At 41.4% G+C, this 27,985-nt stretch overlaps 4 protein-coding genes across 7 annotated transcripts; 3 read left to right on the top strand and 1 right to left on the bottom strand.

Annotated features, from left to right (window-relative positions):
* Positions 1-168: 168 nt before the first annotated feature.
* Proc (Proctolin) lies at positions 169-6,959 on the top strand. 2 transcript variants are annotated; one of them, NM_135314.3, is made up of 3 exons: positions 169-430; positions 1,128-1,334; positions 5,452-6,959. In NM_135314.3, exons 2-3 carry the CDS (start codon positions 1,158-1,160, stop codon positions 5,695-5,697), a joined length of 423 nt encoding a protein of 140 aa, NP_609158.2. In that variant the 5' UTR covers positions 169-430; positions 1,128-1,157; the 3' UTR covers positions 5,698-6,959. The 2 variants fall into 2 exon arrangements, with proteins under 2 accessions (NP_609158.2, NP_001285728.1); NM_001298799.1 differs by having other exon boundaries at positions 260-430.
* A 3,802-nt stretch (positions 6,960-10,761) lies between these two features.
* On the top strand, positions 10,762-13,644 carry TwdlE (TweedleE). The gene is made up of 3 exons (NM_135313.3): positions 10,762-10,918; positions 11,000-11,220; positions 12,677-13,644. Exons 1-3 carry the CDS (start codon positions 10,901-10,903, stop codon positions 13,029-13,031), a joined length of 594 nt encoding a protein of 197 aa, NP_609157.3. The 5' UTR covers positions 10,762-10,900; the 3' UTR covers positions 13,032-13,644.
* On the bottom strand, positions 11,481-14,524 carry lectin-28C. Of its 2 annotated transcripts, none has more exon segments than NM_001298798.1 (1): positions 11,481-14,524. In NM_001298798.1, a coding segment is annotated over 1 exon segment (758 nt). In that variant the 5' UTR covers positions 14,481-14,524; the 3' UTR covers positions 11,481-13,722.
* Positions 14,525-16,125: 1,601 nt separating this feature from the next.
* Positions 16,126-26,696, top strand: CG14535 (uncharacterized protein). Of its 2 annotated transcripts, none has more exons than NM_001298797.1 (7): positions 16,126-16,577; positions 18,235-18,644; positions 19,861-20,194; positions 21,062-21,295; positions 22,012-22,602; positions 22,752-23,796; positions 23,937-26,696. In NM_001298797.1, exons 2-7 carry the CDS (start codon positions 18,300-18,302, stop codon positions 24,781-24,783), a joined length of 3,396 nt encoding a protein of 1,131 aa, NP_001285726.1. In that variant the 5' UTR covers positions 16,126-16,577; positions 18,235-18,299; the 3' UTR covers positions 24,784-26,696. The 2 variants fall into 2 exon arrangements, with proteins under 2 accessions (NP_001285726.1, NP_609156.1); NM_135312.2 differs by having other exon boundaries at positions 16,346-16,577.
* Positions 26,697-27,985: the final 1,289 nt, after the last annotated feature.

Below are 27,985 nucleotides of genomic sequence, written 5' to 3'. Positions count from 1 at the left end.
GATATGGATAGGATGTTGTTGTTTGGTACTTTCGCTGGCTTTTCCCGACGCTGCGCGCGCACTAAAAGTGAAATGGGGAAAGAGCTCGGCTTCGGAGACAGGACAAACCAAAGGCTAATTCGAATTCCCCATAGGGGCGTAGCGCATTCGTAGGGCGGAATATCCGGGCCGTGGTCGAAGGCGACGGCGGCGTCCTGGCGTCATCTCCAAATCTCGGCCAGTGCCGCAATTTTGGCTATAAATACAAATGTCGGCACGCAGCTTGGCTTAAACTTACATTGTTATCCTAGTTCACAACATCGCTCGGGGTCTCCTCAACTTCGCCGAACAAAACACATTCGCTACGTGACGTTGTTAGGACGGAATACTTAGCCACCCACTCGCGCCAGGACAACTCCGTAACTTGAAACTCCATCGAAAAACACAAACCGTGAGTCACAGCGGGCTGCAGGTGCAGATGTGCCAGTTGCCTTCGCTTCTGGTTTCAGTGTCAGTGCCATAATCATAAATTTCGAGCATTGTGTAATCCTCTTTCGATTGGGTAAACAAACCAAGTGGCTCCGCTGCAGTTTTATTATTACTGCGCAGTCAAGAAAACGCGAATTACATTTAAATTGAATTTTTCGGAGGCGCCACTTGAAAAGAAATACACGCGAACAGAAGTTAAAGTTGTAGAACGAGACTCTAAAAATTCCAATCAAATATTTATAAGTTTCATCGTTTCATTTGATTGTGAAATATAAAAAAGTTACAGAATTTTAACAAATCTAGACTTATTCCCAACTAACAGTCTCCAAAATTGATCTGAATAATACAAGACAAACTTAACAAATTAATAATAGATTCCCGAGAGATAAGCTTCAGATGCATGCTTGCAAGATTTATGAGTAAATTAATAGGAATCCCAGTGGATGACTCTGCTTCAGTCATCGGAAATAAATTATCAGTCACTCGATTCCCTGCAATCTGTGAGTCTGTGCGATGCATTTCTGGTTTGTTTTTATTCCCACTGCGACCCCACCTTAAAAGCCATCAACATTGCCATGCCAATTACACATCCTGCAATTGTCTTCGTCTTTCATGCAATGCTGCAAGGGGTACACATACTTGCCTCTCTCTCCTTGCAGCCCGGTGCCACGCCCCCAACCAGGACAACAATGGGAGTGCCACGGAGTCACGGAACTGGAATTGGCTGTGGAAGTGGACACAGGTGGCTCTTGGTTTGGATGACGGTGCTGCTCCTGGTCGTCCCACCGCATCTGGTCGACGGCCGTTACCTGCCGACAAGGTCGCATGGCGACGATTTGGACAAGTTGCGTGAACTGATGCTGCAGGTGAGCAAGTCTACACTGGGCGAAAGTTTTGGTGCATCTGTAAATAGTTTTGCCAGGAAGTTACAGAGTCTTGAGATGCATTACAATTAAAACAAACCTTAGATACTTTATAAATATTAAAACTAAATACTTTAAAATATATCTTTCACAATAGTCAGGTGAAGAAATATATTCAGATAACGAGGACATAAGAAATATACATTTATTTTCAATTAAAAGCAACGCCGCAATGTATTAAATAATCAATTTTTAAAGAACATCTCAAAATGAATTAAGTTTGTAAATATGTTTTAGATAAATTGCATAGTGGTTTTCATAAATATTGGTGTACATAATTACTACTAAATGACCCATGCCTTAATTAATGGAGTGCTGAATTATGCTGTTATCATTTCACATTTATCATTGACGCTTTAATGGATCGCCAGATGAAAATGATCCATTATTGAACATTTCTTCAGTGTATCTGAGTGAGTGTTCGATGGGTATCTTCACTTCAGCCGAGTTTTGTGCATTGGCATTTTTGGTGCGCTGTCAATATAATTAACTAAATGAAAAGAGAGCCAAAGCGTGGTATTAAGTTGCAATTATGTCGCCAATTATTGAGGTTTTATTTTCGACGTGTTTTTGTTTTCGTGCGTTTCTACCTTTTGGTTTCTTTTTTTTTTTTTTGCTCTTTTGGATTTTGGTGTTTTGTTTTTGGTCACTTATGGCGAGGAGTCGAGTGGCATTAAATGGAATGGAATGGAGGTTACGTCATAGTCTCGGATATAAGGTTACACAGGTCCCTCGGCCACGGCCCCAATCATTCCACCGAAGATTCCTGCTAACCGCACCATCTCTCTTTTTCTCTTTCTTGTTCCAATCTCCTGGCGCTGCGGTTTCTTGTGCGTCTGCAAACCATTTCAGAAATATTTTTACATATTTCGCAAGCGTTTCTTCTTTTTCCCCCCCTCCATCCACGGAGGAGCCTGCTCGGCTACAATCGCCAACTTGGCCAACACTTGCATGCCGGGCACCTCATCTTTTGCACAATTTTTGATTCGCCGCCACCGCGGCAGTTGTTGTTACTTTATGTGTGCGTCTGTAGTTTTTTTTTTTTTTCGGCACAGTTTCCTGTTCTTTTTCGCAACCAAGACACAAAAATGCGGCTCAACTAGGAGGGTAGGAGAATCGAGGGTTCAGGGAAACGGGGGTCACCAGGGGATTCGGCGAGGAAGCCCCACTTAGCTGCCTTTGGATGTGCACAAATCCAATGCAGCTGCAAGTCAGCGCGACTTTAGCCTACAAAATGCCTAAATGCAACTGTTTGTCTACCAACGAATTGAGTATCTGTAGCAGACAGATACGGCACTGAAAAAAATCAATTGAATCATAAGCAATAATATATATATTATGCTGTATTAATATCGAATATACATATTTGGTGCCAAAATGTGGGATGTTAGCCATATGTATATTTAACACTCCCCATTAATAGACAGTCAATGACAGCGCAAATTTAATGTTTCAACGAAGATTGATCTAGAATTTCCGGTCCAGGCTTCTAGGTTGAATTTTCCCTGAATGTATGGACGTTCATGGCTCTCAACCCCTTTGCAGACTCTTTTCTGAGTCATGGTCCCTGCAAATCGATAAGTCGCTGACGTCGTCGCGCAGACAAAGACCAAAAATCAAAAACCAAAGACCAAGAGAAGACCATGTTTGGACAAAAAGCCGAGCAGAAAAATAAAGCATGGCAAAAAGTATGAGATCGAGCGAAAGAAAAGGGAAATCAAATGTCAAATAGCAAATAATGACGGTGACGTGGTCGCATTGCCGCTGATGAAGGTTGACTTGACTACGTCACTCTGAAGACAGGCGGCAGTTGGAGGGGGGAAAAACAAGCAGAATGCGAAATGAAAACACTTGACACACAATAATGCATTGAACCTGAGTAGCTGAGAAGCTAAAAAAAAAAGCTGAGAGCAACAGCAGCATTAGGGACACGAGACAACATAACTTGGCCTTTAGCTTATTGCCTTCCACGGGATGGATGTCAACAGGAGGACACGACATACACATCCCCTCGAATCTCCCTTGGCTTTTGGCCCGAGATGACAATGGAGATGGACGACGGAATTCCCAGAAGCAATTTGTGTTATAGAATGTGGAAAATGACAATTTCATAATGCTCTTGACTTATTAGAGATATATTGGATTATAATTGTGTCGACTCAGCTCAGGGGTTGCAAAATGGTACGTGGGTAAACTTTATAATTGGTTAAGGGGCTTGAAACTAATTTGAGGATGAACTTGAGCTTTTGATTCAATGTTAATTTAATGAAGAGATGAGTGGGGTCTTAAACGTAATCCATTAGGCAGACAATTTAATGCGGTCAGTATAAATCTCAAGTGTAGATGACAAAGTGGCTAAAATTTATTTACTAGTTTAAGCTTCTTAATGAAATGGTATAAATAAATGGTATTTGCAGCTTTTTGTGAATTCTATCGGTTTGATATTTTTACCAAGTTTAACATTCACATTACATTTTACCAATTCACTATTCTTTAACAACAATCCATAAACTTTATAAGAAATATGTGCTATATTTTATAGAAGGTTTCTCCAAAGACCCTAGAATAATAATTCTAGGGTCTTTGGTTTCTCCCTTTCCCATGACAACATTATGTCCAATTGATGGCAATTATTTCCAACATTCGTTTTCCACTTGCCACAAATGTCTTAGCCAACAAATCCCACCACTCATCAAGTGGCCCATTCCACAGAATGGGCAGAAATTGCCGAACCCAAAACAACCCATCTTCAACATCCAAAGATTCCCCCTCGCATAAAATCCAGTCGAAACGCAGCTGTTTATTTATAAAGTATCTGCCAACTCCCTTTCCAATCGGCAAATTCCGAATCCTGGCCGAAAGAGGGAAAGAGATCGATTCATGGAAGTAGACAAAGATAGCTGGAAAAAGGGAGAGGGATGCCAAATAAAATCACATAACTTTTCACTTAACGACAACTCTCAAATTAAACTGTCCAAAGAGGCCTTAATGAAAAGAAGGGAGATGAACCCAGCTGACACCACCCCTCAACCCCTGGAAAACTCAACCTTCCCCCTGTTAGACAGATGCAATGCGATAACAATCCCAGAGTCATCATCGCTTTCCTGTAGACCTCTAGACCATTAATGCCATTTAAGTCAAGGAAAGCGAAAGGAGGGAAATATTGCAAACTGTACGAAAATATAAACAAAATACTGTCTTTTTTCTTCTCTTTCAAAATTAGCAATAAAATAATTACTTGGCGCGAAATTGTTTTAGGTTTTTCGCTTAATCTGCTGTTGTTAGTGTTTGTTCACACATCATCACCAGTCTTGGCCAAAAAAAAAGAAGACAAAAGCTCAGCTGCAAAGGGGCAAAAGCGACAGGGCTTACAGTGGTAGCCAGAAAAGAGGTTGGCGGCTGATAATTACACGACAATACCCCCCATTAACACATATTCAGCTCATCAGTGCTCACAGCAGCAGAGATGAGGAGCCAAAAGTTGGTAGCCAAGTTAAGATGCTCCAAGACTGGTTAACCCATTTTAGCTAGCAGTGAAACCAACTCGATAGATTCTTCGAATTTTTTAGATATCTCAGTTGCCTTGAATGGGTGATGGTAACACATAGGTTTTTAAATGCTTCCATTTTAAAGAAGCTATTAAAGTGGAGTTAATTGCTCAAGACAACGGACTTTTGCACACTTCAAGTTGTTGTATTCAGCAAATTTAAATTCTTTAAAACTTAAATACTTAACTTTACGAAACCAGTGGGTTAATCCAAGCAAACAACAGAAGCAGGCCGCCTTGTCGTTACAGATAAAGTTCATTCGATTTAATGATGCGCCAAAAAGAAAAATTAAAATTAACAAAAAAGACGAAGATAGCGAAAAATGTGTGACGAACTTCCCACGTTGGATAAATAAGATTTCAACAGATTTCTGAAATAACTGACTCCATCATCACAAGGCGGCGGGGGGTCGAGTCGTGTTAACAACAGCAACTATACGATAATTATAACAACCATAACAACAGCTCGGAGTTTAAATCTTTCTCTGCCCGTCTTGCGTTTTGTGTTTGCAGATTTTGGAGTTGAGCAATGAGGACCCACAACAGCAGCAGCAGCAGCAGCAGCAGCAGCAACACCCACAGCTGCGTCTCCACAATGAGGCCACCGGTGGCAGCAGCAGCAGCAGCAACATCAACAATCCACGCGTGTCCAACGGCAACTCTAATGCCGCCTGGCTGCAGAAACTGAGTGCCATGGGTGCCCTGGACGAGTTGGGCGGAGATGGAGCCCGGTTCGGGCCCAACTATGGGCGTTATTAAGCCATCTGGGAACACCTGACGACAACAGCCACCACGACTATGGACACGGAAACTAGGGGCCGGGGGAAGCCATGTTGCAAGCAAAAATGTTCTGGGTCCGAAAAAGGGGATACAATACAATAGTGTCGGAAATGTTCACAGGATTAAAATCCAATTGAAACGAAAGCAAAGTGCGTGAAAATGGACAAATAAATGGAGCAAAGGATTGTCCTGGAATTCGCTTTGAAGTACTTTGAATGAGCTTGTGCCATTTTGAAATGTTGTGAAGGACACTTTGCAAAATCACTTTCAAATGCTTGAGTCCTTTTACAAAATTATATTAGCGGACCCTTTTGATTCCTCCATATGCAAATGTTAATTTGATTATACTCTCTTTAAGTTCATTTATTAGTATTTATTACAAAAAACTAGTCAATTTCTTTAAGCAGGCTCCTTGCTAAAGAATATACATAAGTCCAATAATATTTTTCTCATAACACAAGGAATATTTGCAAAGTTTTTTGCCCAGCAGAGAAGTGTGTCTTAGAAACACACTTTTGAAATGTTTGTATACCATTCAAAAAGTTTAAACATGGTTTTCCCTCTACCCCGAACTGAATTACACTTACTGGTTTAGAATGCAGAAATTCAGAATTGAAATGAAACTGGAAAACTTAAAAGGACATAAAACAGTTCCTATGCTAGAACAATAATTTTTAAAATCCTTTGGGTAAGCCCGAAGTGTAAAATGTACCTATATGTATGTACCTATGTGTTGTAGAGCAACCCCGTCCCTCTGAAAAAGAAAAACTCTGAAAAAAAACCCTTAATGGTGTAGACTAAGTGCGGATTTTCAACTTCTTTTTGCGCGGTCAAACAAGAAATAAAAAAAAATTAAAAGTGCGATAAAATTGTAAATATTTTACCCCGAAAACTTCCACAACCGCCCCACGAACAATAATAACTGGAGTTTTAATGGGCCCCAAGGCTGGCCAGGCATATGAAGATATATTGTAAAACGTATTGTGTATTTATAAATTATACTACTCCCAACTAACCTCCACTAGATGGCCTCCGCTGGAAGATGGGCCCAAGTTTAATGCGATTTCGGTTGAGACTTTATGGCCAGCAACGTTTCGAGGGAGATACATATATATGTACTTATACACACTACTTAATTCGTATCCATATATAAATGTACATTTAATTGTTGTTAACTTACGTTATCTTTATTACTTATGACTCGCCGCAGAAGCAACAATAAAAGAAATCATTTTCAATGCAACATCCCTTTCTCAACTAGATCTCTGGCCACCGATACAGTGAAGCCTGTTGCGTAACGCATGCAGAGTGTAACGCAACCTTACAACAGTCTCAGATTTAGATTCAGATTCGGATTCGAATTCATCTCATCTCATCTTATGGGCTGCTCAGATACTCGTGCATTTCACATCCAACTGCTTGAGGGCGCCACCATCCGAAAGATTCCCATCTATCTCAATTTACTTTCACGTGCTTCAAGTGCAACTCTCGACAAATTAAACGGCGCAAAGTGGCACCCACCAGAAAGACACATCGCATCTCCCGAACCCAAAAACCCCAATCCAATACAATTAAATACAATCCGCCATACGCCATTCCGAACCCATTCCCAATGTCAGTTCGAAGCCGTTAAGTACTTTTTACCCGCCAAGTGCCGTTTCTCGTTTTGTAAACGAAATTATAATTGTTTTTCCGCTTGTTTTTTGTTTTTTTATGTTAATATAATATCATTTAAATGGTTCCGTCTGCCTTTGTTTTTTTGTTTCTTTGCCTGTTACATAAAGTCACAAGAGATACAATATAATAATTAGTATCTGTGCACGCCGAGGTGTAGATGGCAGCCAGTTGGTAGCTGACTCTTAAATGTTATACCTACATATGTTTGTTTGTGGGGGGGGGGGGGGGTAGATTTGGGGGAACTGTGTTACTCGGTTGAGGCCACGGAGAAAGCAGAAAGATGAATGGCTGAATGCGACGCTGATTATATGGCTCAGAATCGCTGTGGCATGGCGAATTCATTAAGATCTGGCAATGTGCCATGCATAATTCGCATAATGGCCCGGCTAGCAGAATGTATCCGCCCTATGGGAGGTTTTCCCAGAATGCATAATGTAACTGCGAATTTGCAGTTGGAAAATGACGTAAGTAATATCAGCCAGTGCCCAGCCTGTAGCTCATACAGCGTTCAACAATAATAATAATATCACCAAGTATGATTTCAACAGTACATATCCATGTACTTCAAAGTGGGCAATGTATCTGCAGGATATATATCTTACATTAAAGTGCAATCTCAAATATATATTATTTTTATAAAAATCACAGAGACTTTTTTACACGTGTATCATGTTTATTCCACCAGTAGTCATTAAATATTTATTGAACAAACACTGGAACAAGTCACTTATGTGAAATCTAAAATTTATATTTAATATTTGAGATCCCAATTTTTCGTTAGTCTCACAGCGTCATAAGAAACATTTTTATGTTCCTATTTAATTATTCGGATTGGCCATACTTTCGTGTTCACCATTAAGATAGCTTTGTAATTATTTATTTTCTTTAATTTCAGTTCATTATGAAGTTAATCTTTTACGATCCTTGGTTACGTTACAAAATACCAATAAAGTTGATGCATTAGTTTTAAGCACAATTAATGGTATAAATGCAATGTTCGCATTTCTCAAGCTGTATTTCAGCTATATACTTTTACATTTCTCTAAAAAATATCTATATTATCTTCTGGCAAAAATAATGGGTCAAGGGTGCCTCGAGGCATAAATTGCGGAAATATTTGCACCGGAAAAACTCCAAAAATTGCCCTAGGACGCGGCGTAACCACTGATGAACCTGCACCTGTTCCATCTTTGTGAATTCAGCATATTTTACCGCGACCAACGAATGATGATGATGACGATGGGTTTGAATGTGAAAGATGAGCGTGGAAAATTAAGGAAATGCAATCCGTGGACAGGGGAGCAAGTGCAGCCGCTGCTGCAGATGAACAACAAAATCAACACAACCTGCCATTTGGCTAACGGCATTATAAATGATGCCATAGAGGAAAAGTGACAGTCTCTGTCTCTGTGACTCTCCTCCAGTTGAGTCTCTCCAACTGTTGCAAGTTGCAGTTGCAATACTGCTGCTGGGTATCTTACTCGGTGCCTGGGTCTACGGTTTACGGTGTCGTCCTCCGTTTGGCGCCACTGGTCGTCACTGATTATGCCATTTCATAAAGCAAAATTCCGGCAGCGATTGTGCAGGAGTGGCCCCAAAATGCGGCCAAGGATCGCTTGCAACCGATGCAAAAATGCTGATTGCCATTTATAGATTATGTGCATAAATCAGGAAAAAAGCTAGCTATTACTTTGGGGGCTATGAGCCATGGAAAAGTTGCAAAACATTTTGCCAATCATAATTTTATCCATCACTCTTCTCTAACGCTAATTGTCATGGCCGGGGCGTAAATTATTAAATAAGAAAAGCAACCCAAAAACAACACTAAAACTTGCCAGAGATAAAAAAAAAAACAAATTGAAGAAATTCAAAATATTGCAAAAACAAAAAAACCAGAGGAGAAAAATTAAATAAAATGCCTGTACAGATGGGTCGACCCAACAAGAGCGTGAAGCTCATTATGAAGCTTCGTGTCCAAAACGCGGACAGCAATTACAAAAGCAACATAGCCAGTAAAACAATAACAATAACAGTAACAATAATAATAACAACAAGCCAGGCCAAGTCAACTCAAGCCAACACACAACACAACCCAAAACACCGAAAGAAGCTGGCTAACAAAAGGCCGAAAGAGCATGAAGAAATGAAATAAAACCAACACCAGATTCAGTCCCACTCCAGAGCACAAAACAAAGCTTAGCCCCATCCCATCTGATCCCAAACCATACCATACCATACTATACCAACCCATTCCCCAAAACGGCTGGCTAAATGAGAGTGAATCCACATTCATTGAAATTGAAAGTGAATCGTGCCACACGATCCGATCCAGAGTCCAGACTTGGTTACGAGTCCACTGCGATTGGATCCTCTAAATGACCAAAATAACAATTTACACACATTAGCTACATATATATAATAAAGCACATATATATATATATTTATATATAAATAACAGAAATCAGAGATTTTAGGAAAAACCATGTTTCTTTGGCAATCAGTTCGAAGGAGTTGTACTCTACAGCGAATCTATACAAATGTTTTAAATGGGCGAGGGAAAAAAATGCACAAGACATATTTATAAATTAAATATTACAAAATATGACTTGCCTTTAATAATTAAACTATCTAAGCTAAGAGAGGCATTTTCTTTTAATGATAAAAGAACAAAAGGCGTGATAAATTAATAATAAGAGAACAGATATTCTCAGATATTCTTAAATTAAGCAGGAAATCGTTAAAGCTGAGGTTACCGCAAAAAAGGCTTTTATTTTCTTGCCTTGAAAATAATGGACCCTTGAAATAAGCTACATTCCAGCAGCTAAGTGTCTTCAGAAATAAAAACCATAAAAAACTATTTGATGGCCTTGCTGCCTCAAGCTTTATTTTACATACATACACTGCACCTTTCAGGTTCCTTATTTTCCCCATGAAAATAATCCTAGTTGGGCAGAAAAACAGAAAAAAAAAAACAACCAACCACATGCTCGAAAAACCACGAAAAAGAAGTAGTTAATCGAAGGAGGAAAGCCAAAGCCAAGAAACGGTCAGCAGACGTTGCAGTTTCGGTTGGCTTTGCGGTCGCCGTTTGCATCGCAGCCAGGAGCTGCAGCCTCAGTTTCCCCACCAGATCATGACTGGCCAAACTTTGGACTTGGCTTAAACATTTCAATTTCTTCATGGCTACATGCTGCTGCCGCTCTTTGCCAACTGCTCAGCCAACTTGGCCGACTGCTCGGTCGACTGCGGCAGCAGCTGAGGCAGCTGAGGCGGCTAAAGCAGCAGCGGTCTTGATCGTCGTCTTGAATTTTACTTAATTTTTATTTCACGCGCTGCGCTGCTATAAAAGAAACTGCAACAATCGTTGTGGCATGCAGTAAGAGGTTCCGCGTCGAAGCAGCACCACATTGCCAGTAACCAGTAACCAGTAACAGCCAGTAGCACCTAGCCACCTGGAGCAGTGACAAAACCCGAAACGGATATACCCGAAATAAGCCACCCGAAAATGCATTCCAGTTGTGTGGTATGATCTTGTGACCAAACCGACCAAGTGGCCGTGATGGACATCGCTTAATGGTGTGTTCTCCTCCGATCTCGTTCGCAGTTAGTGGTCCTCATGGCCCTGGCTGCCCTGGTGGCCGCTCGTCCAGAGCCGCCTCGTGACTCGTACAGTGCGCCCCCCTCCAGCAGCTACCAGCCAAGTGGACCCAGCGGAGGCTACGGCGCCCCTGCGCCCCAGTACGGACCTCCCCAGCAGGCGCCGGTGATTCACAAGCACGTCTACGTCCATGTACCTCCACCAGAGCCGGAATACCAGGCACCCAGGTGAGTGGCAGGATCAAGGATCCTCTAAGCCAACATAAGTTCCAAAGATCGCGAGTAGAATAGGGTTCCCAATAAACCTATTCTTCAACCAAGTTCCGGAAAAGGATCTATGCATACTCGTTTAAAATTTTTGTCTATACTAGATGATAATTATATCAGACCTAAAAATGGAAAAAATCTTTAAAAATGTTATTTTAGACACATTCAGTTTAATCACAAAAGATACGTATTTAAGAGTTTAAGTAATAGTAAAATTATTTATTTTGCATAGTTTCACAAAATAGAAATCGCACTACACTCCCAACACAGTGAGTGAGTGAACAATCGAGAATTTCTTCTGATAAGCCGTACAATATAAACGTACATCCTGCGGTTTTTTTCATTTCACAACGTAATCAGTTCAAATTATTCACACCCCTTATCCAGCACACTTTTTTTTCGACTTGCGTGATTGTGAGCGGTTACAAACGATCTCGCTTTATTTGTCTTGTTCCACTTAAGATTGGAAAAATATGGGGAAAAAACACATTGTTGTGTTATGAGTATATAATCCAAGGCACTTATGCAGATTCTCTCACAATTCATCGGCGTAAACCAGGCAGTGCCGTCAACTCCCAAAGATAATAACTAGACAAATGTTGCAAGAGACCAGCCGGCAATCATCTAATCCAGCTCAGGGCCCTTTTCCACAGCTGTTGCCACATTTCCAGGGTATTTAGAGGGTCGCTTAAACGGAGGAGGAACATTATTTAATACCCGCGAAAACGAAAGCCATCCAACTTTCCTCTCTTTTCGCTGATACAATGTTTTCTGTCGTCTTCTGTCTGTTTTCAATTGGAGTTGGAAGCGATGTTAATTACCACGAGAGGGGAATGATATGGCTTTGCAGACCGCCAAACCGTGACTAAAACGTTACCTAAGCTCGCCGCAGCACTTGTACTCGTATATATCTCAGTACCATTTCCAAGCAAATTATCAGGCGCAGAGGGACAGGAACTCGATTACCATAGGTAGCTTTATGTAAACCCTCGTCTCGAGGCGGTTGTTGTGACAATCGCTGTCATCGTCACAATAGTCATCATCTTCATCTGATTAGTAAAACTGACAAGCAGCTGCAGTGGGTTCAACGTTGTCGGGAGGTCACCATTTTCGGGAGGTCACCATTTATGGGCATGCCATTTGCATGCACCTCAAAGAGAAACTCCTTTCTCCCGCATCGCGGTATTTGTTCGTTCAACAAGGCAAGGTTATAGGAAGTGTGGAAAGTCATTCCAGCCTGGCCGTGTGTAATTGAAATTTTTTTATTCAGTATGTAAATTTTTACAAGCCGGAAGCAAAAAAAGTTGCGTTATATGAGGATGTGGTGTCTTACTTTACCCATAGAATTCCTAAGAAATTCCTTAAATACAGATATAGCAGAACCTTTATTTAAATACATTTTTAAATATTTTCCCAGGAAACCCCTTTACGTGCCACCTCCGCAGAAGCACTACAAGATCGTCTTCATCAAGGCGCCATCTCCACCAGTACCGACCGCCCCTGTAATACCGCAGTTCCCACAGAACGAAGAGAAGACCCTGGTGTACGTGCTAGTCAAGAAGCCGGAGGAGCAGCCGGAGATCATTATCCCAACGCCAGCTCCCACCCAACCCAGCAAGCCGGAGGTGTACTTCATCCGCTACAAGACCCAGAAGGAGGAGACCGGACCCTATCCCAACAGTGTGGCGCCTCCAGCGCCCGAGTACGGAGCTCCAGCTGCCCCGCCCGCACCCTCTGCTCCCAGCAGCTCGTATGGGGCACCATCCCACTAGGCGATCCAGTCCAACCCGAATACCGATTTGCTTATCTCAACCCAACTCATGGCAAACTGCATATCTTATGTGTATTGTATTATTTTCTGTTTCAAGGACCTTAACGCGTGACAAAGTTTACCAAGCAACGAATCTCCCCCATCCCCTCTCCACACCCAGCTCATAGGATTATTACTCCTATAGATGAGTAATTCTTATCTCTGATGTTGTTTCTACCTGATGTACGAGAAGTATGTTTTCCATCTAGGCTGTTTGTTTCAAATTGTTTGTTTAGTCTTAAGTCTAGGTCTTTAAGCGAACGATGCGTTATACACTCACACAAAACACTCGAAACACTCACTGCGAGCTAGCCTTAGTTATCGATAGAGATATCGATCCTGATACCGATTAACGATATATACGTGGTACATGATTTTCATCACAAACGCATTTTCAAGTAGGCAATTTATTCCAATTTCATATTGCACATTTCGCACACGATTTGTCATTAAATAGAATGTGCGAAGCACTCGAAATGCAACAAAAAAAAATGAAGATTAAAATGATACTCAAGTATATAATGTTAAAAACACAAAACATCAATGGCTAAATAAAAGTTTAACGAATTATCTGTACAAGATGGATTTCTTTTTGTATGTTTCACATTGCAAGTCTTAACATATGTGTACATATATTTATATATATCTGTTTACTATACATTTTCATTTGCCTCGCAAATGTATTTGAAATCAGAAGTACAAGAAGCAACCCACATGCCACCGTTATGTATAGAAACGCAACGCTGATCTACATGTTCGTATAGTGGCTCTCCAGGATTCCATTTCAAAAAAGGTGCTCTCTTTCCGGAGGACACAGATATGAAAACGCCCTTTTCAGCCAGATCACTAATGCCAATCATATAAGTGTTGTCTTTGCTTAGTTGCGAAACGATAGCATTAAAGTCTGCTTCATTTATAATTGAGGCTAGATTACCTCCCATCTTTTGACATGCGCTCAAAGCACTGGTCCAATTTTGTTGGACTATGTCTTCGATGTGCAAATATCTCGATCCGATTCGCTTGAACCTATGTAAAATATTTATTTTCGCAGACATATTCTTCAGCGACGTCGTTATACTAGTCAATGCTTCCTGTAGGTCAGATAGTTGACCCTCCATCTTAAGTTCTGACCTATTGGTTCTGTTCTCGATATCCTCTGCAATGATCTTCTTCCACGATTCCGTTAGCGATGTCTTCTGGCTTTCAATTTCTTTTTCAATATCCCTCTGTTGGGCCTGTATTTCTTGCAACTTGCAGGTTTTCCACTGTTCCTGGTGCTGGGCAATGTGACCGATCAATGGCATCAGCGCTTCGAGGCTTCGACACGATCTGTCTCCTCGCATCCTGAAGGTGATGCATTTATAACTATTGCGATAATTGCGTAATATAGGAGAACTTTCAGCTGGAACATGCTTAGCAAATTGAACCTCTTTAGACGAACGTTTATAATGCACTAAATGTGAATTCCTATGCTGCAGTCTGAACAGCAGCGCAATATTGTTGATAAGAATTTATAGATATAATATATATTTTACTGGAAAAATAAATATCATGCTAAGTATTTTCAGCTTACGCTAAAAATAAAAAATAATATAAGCTATAGTGATAATTATGACAACAGCGCAATATGAACAGCAGCGCAATATTGTTGATAAGAATTTATAGATATAATATATATTTTACTGGAAAAATAAATATCATGCTAAGTATTTTCAGCTTACGCTAAAAATAAAAAATAATATAAGCTATAGTGATAATTATGACAATACTTGGATTGAAATTATATATAAAAGCATATCATGAAAATATATTAAACAGTAGTACAGATAAGCAGGAACTTTTATGTTAAATATAGTTTAACGATTTCTTATTTTCATTGCATGTTAATGAACTCAAGATTCAAACTACAACGCCGTTGGCGTTGCCACGTTATGTTCGCCCGCCAGATGGCGCCGCAGCTAGCCTCCAAACTGTACGCAAGTGCTTCTCAAACTTTTTATCTCCATTCACCGAACTTGAGCTTTGTTTCGTTTATTTGCTTGCGTTTTATTTTCTTTGGCGCTTGGATTGCATACAATTTGATTTGCTCGATGCGGAAAAACGATTTTCACGGAATTTCCCTTAAGTATTAAGATAATTAGTAGCGAAACACCTTAAAACGGATTGGATTACAGCCCTTTTCCCGCAGCCACCTTAATAACAATCAGCCGGGTCCACTTTAATTGACCCGTTACCGTTGTCCACTTGGTGAAAAAAAATGGAAAAAAAGTAGAGGTAAATCCGTGCAAGCCCCATCCATTCCGGTGCACACATGCTTTTAAACCCGAACACACACTCAACAGCTCCTTCACGAGCCTGCCAAATGTAAGCGAACTTAAAAACACATCGTTTGCATTTGGCCCCTCTGCCCACCACTCACCCATCCCCATCCACGAAAAGCCCCATCATCACCTCACGCCCACTCTGCCCCCTGAAAAAGCCCCCTCCATCAGCAGAAACTCCAAGCGGCACTTAAGTGACGCTCCAGCAGCTCAACTATCACCATGTCCATATTCCTTTTATTCCAGGTACTCACGCAGAAAAAAGGTATATTGTATTTGTACTGTTGCATCCCAGAGGCGGTAAAAGCTATGGATTTCAATCTTTGAATGCTAACGCCTGCACTTTTAACTCAATTTTTGGGGATAACCAACTTTTAAGTATTTATAAAAAAGATTTTGTTATCTATTTCTTAAGCTATATATTCTTTTAATAGTTTAGTAATAGTGTTTAAAAATATTTAACAATGAGACCATACTTTATAAATTTTTTTTTTTTTTAAGTAAAACATATTTTTTGTATAATACATTACATTATTGTTTTAAGGTAAAGAAATAATGGTTACTAGCGTTTAAAGATCGAGTGACCATGGACATCTTCTAGTAAAGACGAGGTATCACTCTATTTTAATGTTCCTGGCCAGTGAGCATTTTGACGTCTACAATATAAACATCATTTACGCTGTTCCTTTTGTTTTAGCCTCGCTGATTTTGTTTACCTGAGCCTCAAAGCCACTGTCGTTGGCCGAAAGCAAGAGATTTTCCGAAAGAGAGTGAAAGAGTGAAAGTCCGACTACCCTTGGGGTCAGCAATGTGGCGTTACCATACGCGATTCGCTCTTTCTTCTGGCACGCCTGCGCCAAAGAGAGGCGGAAAACTCTTGGGAAATTCAGGCCCAGACCGAAGACCAAAACCGAAACCAAAAACCCGACTTCAGTTGCCATTGTAATGCCAACGCAATCGGCACGCGTTTGGCTTTCGCGCCTGGCGGGTTTTTTATTTATTATTCGCTAAAGTGACAAGCCAATACAAAAGAAAAACAACAAAGCTCGCTGAGAATCGGGGAAAATCCCAGTGTGTTGAATATAAAGTATAAATCATGTGCGAGGAAATCAAGGCAATTTGGAAAGTCGAAGGAGTTGAGCCAAAGATGAAATCAACAGCGAGAAATTGCCAGTCATAAAAAAAGGGTTTGTGTTTGTTCCTGTTTCGTGTGTGTTTGCGTGCCAGTGTGCTTGTGTGTGTGTGTTGTGCCAAAAGGGAAATCCCTTAACCCCCGCCTACCCGCTACCCCGCAGGACCCTTAACCCCTGACTTCAGCTAGACTCCCCTATTGTGCGTCGTGTACAATTAGAAGGCATTGCCAATCGATTTGTGTGAAAAGCCAAAGCTAAAACTCAAAAGGTGGACGACGCCAGTCCTCCAATAAAAAGCGAACTGAAACCGGGCAGGCAAAAAAAAAGTAAGGGACAAACCCATATAAAAGAATGGAAAAGCTGCCGAAGAAGTTCCCTCCAGTTGGCAGGTGCGCGTAGCCTGAAAAATGAAGTTGAACCGACCCGAAGTTGTTGCCTGTCATTCAAAGGGGATGGCAATGGAATGGCAATACAGAAGAGGCCAGCGTGTATGGAATGGGGAAATTGGGGCTGGGAATCGGGGGACAATATTAATGAAAGACGTTGCAAAAACGTCACGTTTTCCCCAGTCAAATTGAAATAATAATAATGAAGGCATTGAAGAAATGTCACGGCCCGCGACTGACAAGTAAAAATGAAGAAATCCAGTGGAATTTGCATGAATATCTCAAATATATGTAAAGTTCAGCACAACAAGTAAAGTTAATAATTTCAGTGATATAAAACATAACAAGCACGATAAGAAGCATGCCCCAAAAGCATGCCATTCCGATATCTAAGTTTGAGTGACACGCCTTAGAAAGCCCATCCCAAAGGAACATTTTAAAGATGTTCAGACAGTTCCTCAGAGAAATGAAATAATAACTTAATTAAACTCAAGAATAAAAAAATAAAAATTTAAAAGTTAATAAAGCTTTGCAAAAGCAACGGAACCTTTACCAGAAATATTGTGTGACTATAACAAATTTAAATTTAAGGTATTAGAAATTAAACCACATTTAAATATATAATCAATTCTAACAGTAATCATAGAAAAGTTTTTAATTAATTTTTTAATTAATACTGTAACTAAAGTCCTAATGTTTTCGGTAATAGAATGCAAAACCTCTAAAACACTTTATAGCTCCAACAAAGAACTGAAAATTGTTAAAAGTCTGGGCTTAAAACTTTTTTTAATGACCGAAAGGAACTTAAAAGCGTGTACATAAACTTTTCAAATAGAATTAAACTGATGTGAAATACGACAGTCCCAAAAGAACACTAGAAAGACAACGAAGCGCATAATTTCCCACCATAAAAGCCCAAGCAAATTCAACATAAATTTGATTTTATGCACAAGATGCTACAAGTGAATAAAACACGAGCTTAGTGACAGTGACAGTGCGAGCGTGATAGTGATGATAGTACAGTGAAGCATATGCCCAATAAACAGATGGCCCATAACCATAAAGCGAAAGTGTTATGGCCATTACCGAAGGGCAAGGACCCTTCTTGGCGGCAGGACCAAATAACTTATGCCCATCGGGCCGAACCGAAATCGCAATTTATGACAGGCCCAGCAACTATTTAAAGAACCATAAAACCCCCAAAAAACAAACAAAGTTTATGGGGAGTGACGATTGCATTTTAAGATCCCCAGACATAAAACAAAAGCCAGGATTTGGGCCTCTTATTAACTCCCAATTTTATTCGTTACCCCTCCCCACAAAAGGAAACGCAAGTGCTTCCAGCAATAAACTTCCACCGCCAACTGTGGCGAACAATAGTCAAGGAACCATGGCCACCACCAGTACGTCAAACATGTCCCGCAACGGTGGCTTCTGTGGTGCATTGCAGCGGGCACCGCCGCCGATGCCGCCGACCCTCATCCGACGCCTGAGTAGCCGGGAGTGCTACGGAGTGGGCAAGGTGAAGGTCATGCTGCGGGTGGCGGACCGGGACAGGAACTCCGGCGGAACCGAGCCGGACTTTATGGCCCTGGACAAGAAGAAGCGACAGGTCACGCTCACCGATCCGAGAACCGCGTGTCCGCCGCCCCAGGCTGCCCAGGAACGGGCGCCCATGGTGGCCGCTCCCAAAATGTTTGCATTCGATAACCTCTTCACTGGCGAGGATAAGCAGGTGAGTTTCAACCTTAACGAAAATCTGAATGGAGTGCACGTTCACACATGGATGTTGAACCAATTTATTTAAAGCATCCTTAGATCCAGAATAAGTTTAAGAAATAGGTATAAAACATCATAAGTATAACATCAATTAAATCAAGTTGAAATATTCTAAAAATCGTTTGAAAAATATGTAGTTAAAAGTATTAATTCTAATTTATTTAAATGTAAATAGCAAATTTGTTTAAATAATAACAAACAAGAGCAACCGTTACCAAGTAAACTAAATACTTGATTGGTTACTGTTGACACACAGTATAATTTAGGTGGCAAATAACCCTTATTAACAGCTATTAATTCTTGATAAACAAACAAAAGGCCCACCTAATAATAATAAGGGTAATACAATATTGACAATAAAACCATTCATTATGTACAAAAAACTACAAAACTTCCGGCAACTGAGAGTTAACACTTTGCCAGTGTACTTTGCTTTTCTCAAAATCAACAAAACTTTCCAGACTTCTCGCGATGTTATTTGTCTGCAGAAAAATGTCCCTAACGTAAATATTGAGTTGCAATTATAAAAGTTAAATTGACCGTGGGAATCCTTTTGTGAGAAGGGCACATCTGTGCATTATATGAATAATTTGGTGCAAACGATAAATGTCTGGATTTTTTGTCTCGAAGCTATGCCATTTAACTTGTTAAGAGATTACAAAAGAGGTGTTAGTAATTCCACAGAATAACAAGTCACCACAAAATACCACAATCAATCTTCATAATACATAGCAAGCAAAGTTCCTTTTCAAGATTTATGACCCTCCAAGTGCAATCACTCATAAGGCAATCCCTCAGACCGAACGAAAGAAATACCCCCAATAGAATTAACACATACGCGTATTGTCCTGCCCCATCGGATCTAATCAGCAATCGAATTAACCCCGCAATCGAACCCAATTCCAGCCATTAAAGAGAGCCCATTAGTATGCCTTGTTAGCCACCACCCACTGACCTCCACTCCACACCTATTCGTTTTCGATAAACACTAAGAAAAATGCTTGGTGCTTGTAAGGAAGGAAATTGGAAAATATCTTATATCATTTATATTTACTTATTGATACCCATTGAAACCATCATTATTATAAACTCCTATATATTACCATTTAGTTAAGTTCTTAAAAAAATGCCCAACCTTTTAACATTTTCTCTCTGTGCATCGTATATTCCAGTCGGATGTGTGTGCATCGGCGCTGAGCGAAGTGATACCCGCCGTGCTCGAAGGTTCCGATGGCTGCCTGCTGGCCATGGGATATCCCGCCACCGGCCAGGCCCAAACGGTGTTGGGAGAACTGGGCGGTGGTAGTGGGAGTGGCAGTGCCAGTGGCAGCGGTGTGGCGTGTTCCCTGGGAGCAGCACCCTGCGCCATCGCCTGGCTGTACAAGGGCATCCAGGAGAGGCGGCAGAAGAGCGGAGCACGCTTCTCGGTGCGGGTCAGTGCCGTGGGCGTCAGTGCCACCAAGCCGGATGCCCTATCGCAGGATTTGCTCATCTCGCATGCAGCCGGTAAGCATATGGCAGACAGGAGGGGTCTTTGGCCAGGATCGGGGGTACATAGCTCAACGTTTCCAGGTCAACTACTAAATGTGCCACTATTCATTATAAGCTGAAGGCATTCCTTTCTTTGTAAGAAGTAGTTGTCTTTATTATTTGTTATTTAAGTTGAGTTTAAATACATATAGCTATACTGCTCACTTCGAGATACTTTTATGCTCAGCTGTAATAAACAATGATTTTAGAAAATTCTTAAGCATAAGAAGGATTTTTTATAATCATCAGATTCATATATATAATTTTATATGCTTCTTTACATTATTATTTAAAATGATTAACTTGTACAAAAAACATAATCAAGACCTAAATACATATATATAATCAAGATTAAAAGTTGACTTAATTAACCAAGGCCAGCGAGTACTCAGAAAAGCTAATATTCTTTGGGTGTGTTTGCTTCTAGTTACCCGCTTTAACAGATCTTTGTTTAACTTGCCTTTTCCCTTAATTTCGGGTAGTTAGTAACTGGCAACTGGTCCACCTGTTAGATGCCAGCGGGCAGAATCGCCGGCAGAATAAATGGCTCCGCTGTGTGCGGTTGCAGGGGGCGTGGCATAATGTTGCCCCTGGGCCAAACAATGATGATGATGACTGGGGCGGGTCGGGGTCGTAACTGGCCCAATTTGAATAAACTTAACCTGGGCAGCAGTTCCGACACCAACCCCACCTTCTTATCATCAACGGAACAGCACCCCCACCTTATCCCCGTAGAATACGGCGTTTATTCCCACATAAAACCTAATGCCCTTTTCATTCACTCCCCGCTTCTTTTTTTTTGGTCCCAATACTGGAACTCCGGCTCCGACTACGGCTACACAGAATCTGACGACTCCCCGGGGATTTATTTGCGTGACGACTTCCTTGGCGGTCCAACGGAACTACGTGCACCCACCGCCGAGCGTGCGGCCCTTTTCCTCGACTCAGCGCTCGCCGGACGCTTAAAAAGTTCCGGTTCCACGGCATCTGGGAGTTCTGGATGTGCCGCCCCCTTGGAGTCCGCCCTCATCTTCACGCTGCACGTCTACCAGTACAGCCTGTCCCGCAAGGGAGGTGGTAAGTGTCCAACACATTGTTGTTGTCGTGCCCTGCAAAATTTGGGGTGTTGGTCTAAGTTCTGGAGCAGTAAAGCTTGTAAAAATCATAAAATATGGCAACTACAATGTATTGTATAGATACAGTACAGCTACCAAAACTTGAATATGCATCTTTAAGAAATTGTATCCATATTATATTTATTTAAATATTTTTGAACAGCATTATCATATTCCAAAAACGAATTATTAGCCAGTATCTTTAGGATTACCTTCTACTCTTCTTTTTCAATACATTTCTTTTTTAATTTTCATACGTGGAAGTCTAGAATCCTTTTTAAGCCTTTTTCGAATAACCTAGAGTATTTCATTCTTCGACTTTCGAAGTGTTCCCTTTTCCTTGTTATTGCTATTGTTGCTGCCACTTTTGTTGCTGCTGCCACTCAAGTGGCCCGCTAAATGCTTCACTACCACTAGACGGCAGCGCCATTAAAGTGTCGCATTTCCTCCACTCCAACACCCAGCGCCACCCCCATTTAAACCCACTCCCACCCACTTGCCTCTTATGCAAACACATGGAGAAATGGAACTAAATATCAGTTATGCTTAAGCATTTTATCAACTGATTTTTAAGAGCTATAAATCCAATTTGTTTTTTTTTTAATTTTAACAATTGAAATTGTTAAACTACTTTCATAAATATACTTAATATATTTTCAATATTTTCTCTCTGTGCAGTTGCTGGCGGTCGGAGCCGTTTACATATCATCGACCTGGGCGGGTGTGCGAATCGCAACGGGGGACTGCCGCTGTCGGGGATCGGTAACATACTGCTCGCGATACTATCCGGCCAGAGGCATCCCCCACACAAGGACCACCCGCTGACGCCGCTGCTCAAGGACTGCCTGGCCCCCATTACCTGCCATGTGGCCATCGTGGCCCATGTGCGACCAGAGCAGAGCTATCAGGACGCACTCTCCACCATTCAAATCGCATCCAGAATTCATCGGCTGCGTCGCAGGAAACATCGTGTTCCCATGCCCTTGGCTGTGGGCTTGGCCCAAGGACTCGGCGGCAACGGCTCCTCGGCGGGATCGGGTGCGGATCCGTCGAGCTCGGAAATCTCAGCCGACACTGTCATCTATATGGGGCCCAATGACGATGCCACGGATGGGGAACATCCGCCCGTATATCTGCCATCGCTGACTGCGGGGGATAATCGCGGGGTGATGAGTAAAGCCCTCAAAGGGAGTGGGCTGGAGAAGCCCCCCTCGAAGTCAGCTTCCAACAGTCCCATGATGATGAAAAAAGCCATGGCAGCGGAAAAAGGTAAAACACTTAAATTATTTAAAAGTTAAGCTGACAGCTTACATACAATAGAATTTATTTGGCCAAGATGTTGGTTGCTTTTGACCTATTGCTACCATCAAAGCCCTTATTTATAATTCACATATTTTTTGCTTACTTTCCAATTTCAGCTAAAAAGCTTCCGGGAAGCCACACGGGCAGTCTGAAACGTCAGGCGGGAGCGGGAGCCTGCTCCTCGCCAATGATTCCACACGAGCAGCCACAGATACAGGCAATGGGTTCACCTATACCGATACCCCGGCACATGGTGTCCAAAGGGTCGATGGTGCCCTCGCCGAAGGGATCGCCCATGCGAAGAGCTCATCCGGGAGCAGCTCTCGAACAGCTGGAAGCGGGAATGAGGAAAATAACGGAAGAGCAGTGGATCGATGGACCACGAGTGTCCAGGGCGAAGGTAGCGGAAGCTCGTCATCTAATGAGGGAGGTGAATCATGTGAAGCAATGCGAAACATGGGTGGATGGTCCAAAGTCGCAATCGTGCAGATCCTTGACAGCCTGCAATCTTCCAGCAGCCGGCGGAAGTCAGACACAGGGCTATGGTTTTATGGATGCCCACAAGAAGACCATGATTCGACAGTGGGTTGAGAATCAGACAACGCAAGTCTTCCAAAGTACGGTGTCCGCCAGTAATTCCCCCACTGCTTTGCACTGGAAACTCTCGCAGTTGAAGCAGAAATCACTGGATTTACCAGACAGACCTGCATTCAATCCGGAACCCTCCTTGGATCTGAATCAGCCGTGCTTCGAGAGTTTACCTCTTCTGGATCCAGCTCCTCCGGATGGCGACGAGGACGAAGACAGCGGTCCGTCAGAGGTACCCCCTGCTCTACCATTACTGGATGATCCCCTCGGCTCCAGGGACATATCACAGGATAATCTACACAGGATGCTCTCGCGGCATGTGTCCAGGGAACAGCTTCATGAGGCTGAACTGGTGGCCAGTCGAGCGTCATCCTCGCATCATCCATCCCAACGGAGTATTGATTGTGGCCTGCAAGTTACGGAGGAAGAGATCGCCAGGACCATGTCCAGAGATCGGGATCACGATCCCAGTGCACATCCTCTATCAGCTCTGAGTCACTGCGACAACATATCCTTTGTGTCCAGCTTCAACATGGCCTGTGAATCTTTCAGCGAGTGCGGCGAAAGAGCAAGGTGAGTTTATCAAATATTTCTGGGCATTAAAATTTTGGAACCTTGTTTATAACAAGCTCATCTAAGCTTTTCGCATCTAAAAATATAATATATAATACTATTTTTTTTTTGTGTCCTTTGTATATTTCATCGTTTCGTAGACAACAATTTGATCAGCTGGCTCGCCTGCACGAGATCTTCACCTCCCAACTGGCCATGGCAGAGGTCACGCCCTCCGCCGCACTTTTCCGGACGGATATTGGAAGTGTGTTTAGTGAGCCGGTTTATCACTTCAACGTGGGCCAGAGTAGCGTTTGCAGTGAACCAGCCTACAGATTGACACCCAGTCCGCCAAAGCAACCGTCACACAGTCCAAGTCAAGGGTCACTCCCCAGTTTGAATGGCATCATGGAGATAGCAGGAATGGATGATTATGCTCTACTCCGCCAGCCAGACGGAGCATCCGATCCCAATCTGCAGAAAGGAGAGAAAAGATTCACGCCACAGCACGATGATATTTGCGAATTGGATGAGAAATCCATGGCGGCGGCGGTGGGCAAGGGAAATTCTCTGGAGGATGCACAGCACAAGCTGAACGAGATCACGAACATCCTACCCCTGGCTGCTCAATCGCGACTTCCCCTGCTGCCCCTGAATACCAGCTCCGAGGCCTATGATAGTGGTCATGACTCCAACTCCACTCCGAGGACTTCCAAACATTCGGGCATATCCCGTCGGGCGGAGAGTGGTTATCACAGTGTGGCCACCGTTAGGGATTCGGATGAGAGTAGCTTCGCGTCCGGCATGTCCAAGGGTCAACGGCATCGCATCACCGTTTCAGGAACAGGAGCAGTCACATCGGCGGGCATTGGAAATTACCAGAGGCAGTGCCACAAGAAGCGACATCGACAGGATCAGGCTGGCAACAACAAAGGCCTCTGCAACTGGCTCTTGACACCATTTTCCTGCACTTATCCAGAGACTGAGGGTGAGATCAGCGATTTTTAAACAGCAACACGACATCCAAGGCATCCATGTCCAAAACGCCCACCAAGAACCACGCAAAAAAACCGAGCTAGTCCAGCATTCAAAATGGCCAAACAGAAACAAGCAAACGCAAACCAAAAAGGAAAAATATCATACAGTTTTAGGAAAAAAACCACGACTAGGATGAGTTTTAAGGATAGAGGATCTTTGATAGCGACTGATTAACTTTTACTAGGCGACGGCTGCCACAACAAAAACCAAACACAAAACCCAAACAAATATACCACGCGAAGAAACCAAACGGTGGAAAAGAAATCATGCAATTTTAAAGTAATCTAATAACTAACCCAATTACCTAAGTAACTCATAATAGTGGACTTCATGTTTGGTGTAAGGCAGTTTAAAACTCCTTTAAATAAAATTATGAATAACGTTGGCAAAAAGTAATCAACGGTTTTGCGATAAAGTAAAGTACACATATCTTTAGACCCATCTGTATTTAATATATGGCTAGCCCATATCTTTAAAATATCACCATTTCTACAATTTTTTATTATTGAGTTTTTACTGTCTTACACCGATCCGAACCACTGAATACGCTATAAATCAATCGAATCAATCACTCACTCACTCACTAAATACACGCATAAGTTCAAACGGGGCTTTAAATATCTTAAGTTGCCAGCTAGCATAATGATGGATAGTCGAGATATACATATAAAATCCTTTTGAGTCAAAGGATCCCAAGATGGTGTACCCGAAGCTTGTGAAAAATATATCTCGACTGTCACTATTGTATCTATAAATATTGAACATAAATATATTATTAACATAATCAGGCTACAATCACTATGACTTTACAATGCAGAGATACATCTATATACATACACTATATATACACGCAAACGTATTTATATACACACTCAATATATACATACATATATCATATAGCTATTTATTGTTTAGTTTGGGTTATCTGTTCGGGCAGTCGATTTAAGATCAAGTATGCTAAATGTTGAATGTTTGCTTATTCAAACGATTTATTGCCAATTATAAGTTACAAAATGTTTAAATTAATTGTTAGTTAGCTAAAGTTATACACATCTACTACTAATCACGAAAACAGAGCGACAAGAACCAATGACTATAAAGCGAAACGGTTTTTGCACAGTAGACAAATGTTAAACATACAATTTTGTTGCCATTTTTGCCTAAATAAACTATGTTACAAAACGAAAAACGAACAAAATGAAATGAAACCAAACGAAAACGAAAGCATATGAAAATTCAACAAGAAAATAAATAAATTATATATTTATCAGAGATACATATACTATAAGGAACGGCGAAACGATGGATGATTTTATGGAAACCTATTGCATATTCTATATAAATAACGTAACAAACATATTATACAAAACATAATGAATGCAAGCAAAATGAACGACGCCCGGGGGCATGCAACGAATTGTGTGCCATCCGGGAATAGATAAAATTTTGTGACGCATTTTGTTCGTTTCGATTCGATCAGCAAACTATAATTATAATTATCGACATTCCTTCATTGCCTTTTTAGTCAGCGTCATCAGCATATAAACAAAGCGAAATGTCTAAGCCATGCAAACACACTAATTATATTGCATTATCCATACATATTTCGTACAATTATTATTCCACTTATCAAGCGTAGTTAATCACCCACGAAACCCGCTCTCGTATGCTTTAAATTAAAAACATAATCACCAAAAGCCCAAAAACGCCCACACTCACAACCAAAATTCTAACAAACCCAACCCAAATTGCAATGTGCAACCTGGAAAATTCAACTTACGTACACATACCATACGATACATTTAAACATAAATACATACATCTATGATGGAGTCGTCGACTTCGGCGCTGAATACAGACTAATTATTTTTTATAATATAAACAAATTGACAGCTGGTTTTATTGCTAACTGGGTGGGACACGTGAATGCGAAACGAGGGATGCTCCATGGAGTTCGGAGTCGGATTCGGTCTACATATGAAGGACCATACTGTGGTCCGTACTGTTCCTGCCATTTGGCTGGAATGTTGTTTGCCTCAGTTGTCGGGCAAATAAAGTTGACGTTTTATAGATAGAGACATGTGCGATACACCCATCCAATGTGTGTCGTAGATCTAAACGTGCCACCCCCGCGCTTTGCCCCAAAAAACAGATGATGGAAACGTGCGGGGCGGCGAGTCGTCGAACAATAAAACACGAAAAGGAGAGCAGGACTTTTGCACAAGTGAAGTTTGTATACTCTGCTCGCAGGGGGAAAGGTTGAATAAAGCATCCTTTTGTGGGGTAAGTATGTGGAAAAGTCAGGCAAATGTGTTTGCACTCTCCTCAATAAATACTGAAATCTTTTGTAGTTGACTGAAGAACCCTCAATACAGATAAATAAAATTGAACCTACCCATAGCATGTCTAGAATTTCTTCCACATTGTTTGCATATCAAATAGGAATCTTTTTCAAAATGAACAAACAAATTATTTGAAAAGAGTATATACTTTCAAAAATATTTATGTTTTAATATTGATATTATATTAAAATTAGAGCGAAAAATAAATAGAAAGAGCAGTTTTATTTTCATGGCGACTATATAAAATAATGCATTATGTGATTGTTTTAAACATAAACCTGCTTATAAAGAATGTATCTTGGAATTATTGTTCCAAAACTTTTAAGATACCCTCATCGTTTAGGGTACAACAATAAAATGTGTTGGCACCTTCTGGCAAATGCCGCGCGTTCTACAATGCGAAAAAGTCGTATAAGTAAAGTTCTGCCCCACCCCCCATTTACATCCTTCACTTTTCCCATCACCCCCGACCCTAGTCGAATTTCCACCGCCCAAGAAGCCGGCAGCGATTTTTCTTGTTTGCTGCCTGCGTCTTCGTCCTTTGTCTGCCGCCCTTTTCATGTCGCTTTCCACGCAAACGTCGCCATTTTTTTTTTGCAGCAGCAGCAGCAACTCCAAGGCTTCCCGCTTTTTGTACTTTTACAACCCTCTTATCGGGAAAACTTTAAATTTTCGCATTCGCAATTCGCAGTCACAAATGCAAATGATGCCCCGCCCACAAGCTACACTATTAAAAAAGGTAACAAACTTTAAGTCCCAGGCTATTTGGTGATTTCTTTGCATTTTTCCTCACTTCTTACGCCAATAAAATAGTTCATAAAATGAAAAGT

The sequence above is a fragment of the Drosophila melanogaster genome, chromosome 2L (genome assembly GCF_000001215.4).
Source record: "Drosophila melanogaster chromosome 2L".
Taxonomy (NCBI): Eukaryota; Metazoa; Arthropoda; class Insecta; order Diptera; family Drosophilidae; genus Drosophila; species Drosophila melanogaster.
This window is presented reverse-complemented; position numbering and strand designations above follow the sequence as displayed.

Bases quoted from the DNA above. Each gene is read 5' to 3' on its own strand.
- Proc (NM_135314.3), top strand. From the start codon at position 1,158: ATGGGAGTGCCACGGAGTCACGGAACTGGAATTGGCTGTGGAAGTGGA. The intron at 1,335-5,451 runs GTGAGCAAGTCT...TTGTGTTTGCAG, and splicing joins TGCGTGAACTGATGCTGCAG to ATTTTGGAGTTGAGCAATGA.
- TwdlE (NM_135313.3), top strand. The intron at 11,221-12,676 runs GTGAGTGGCAGG...ATATTTTCCCAG, and splicing joins CCGGAATACCAGGCACCCAG to GAAACCCCTTTACGTGCCAC.
- CG14535 (NM_001298797.1), top strand. From the start codon at position 18,300: ATGGCCACCACCAGTACGTCAAACATGTCCCGCAACGGTGGCTTCTGT. The intron at 18,645-19,860 runs GTGAGTTTCAAC...CGTATATTCCAG, and splicing joins TCACTGGCGAGGATAAGCAG to TCGGATGTGTGTGCATCGGC. The intron at 20,195-21,061 runs GTAAGCATATGG...ACGGCTACACAG, and splicing joins GCTCATCTCGCATGCAGCCG to AATCTGACGACTCCCCGGGG.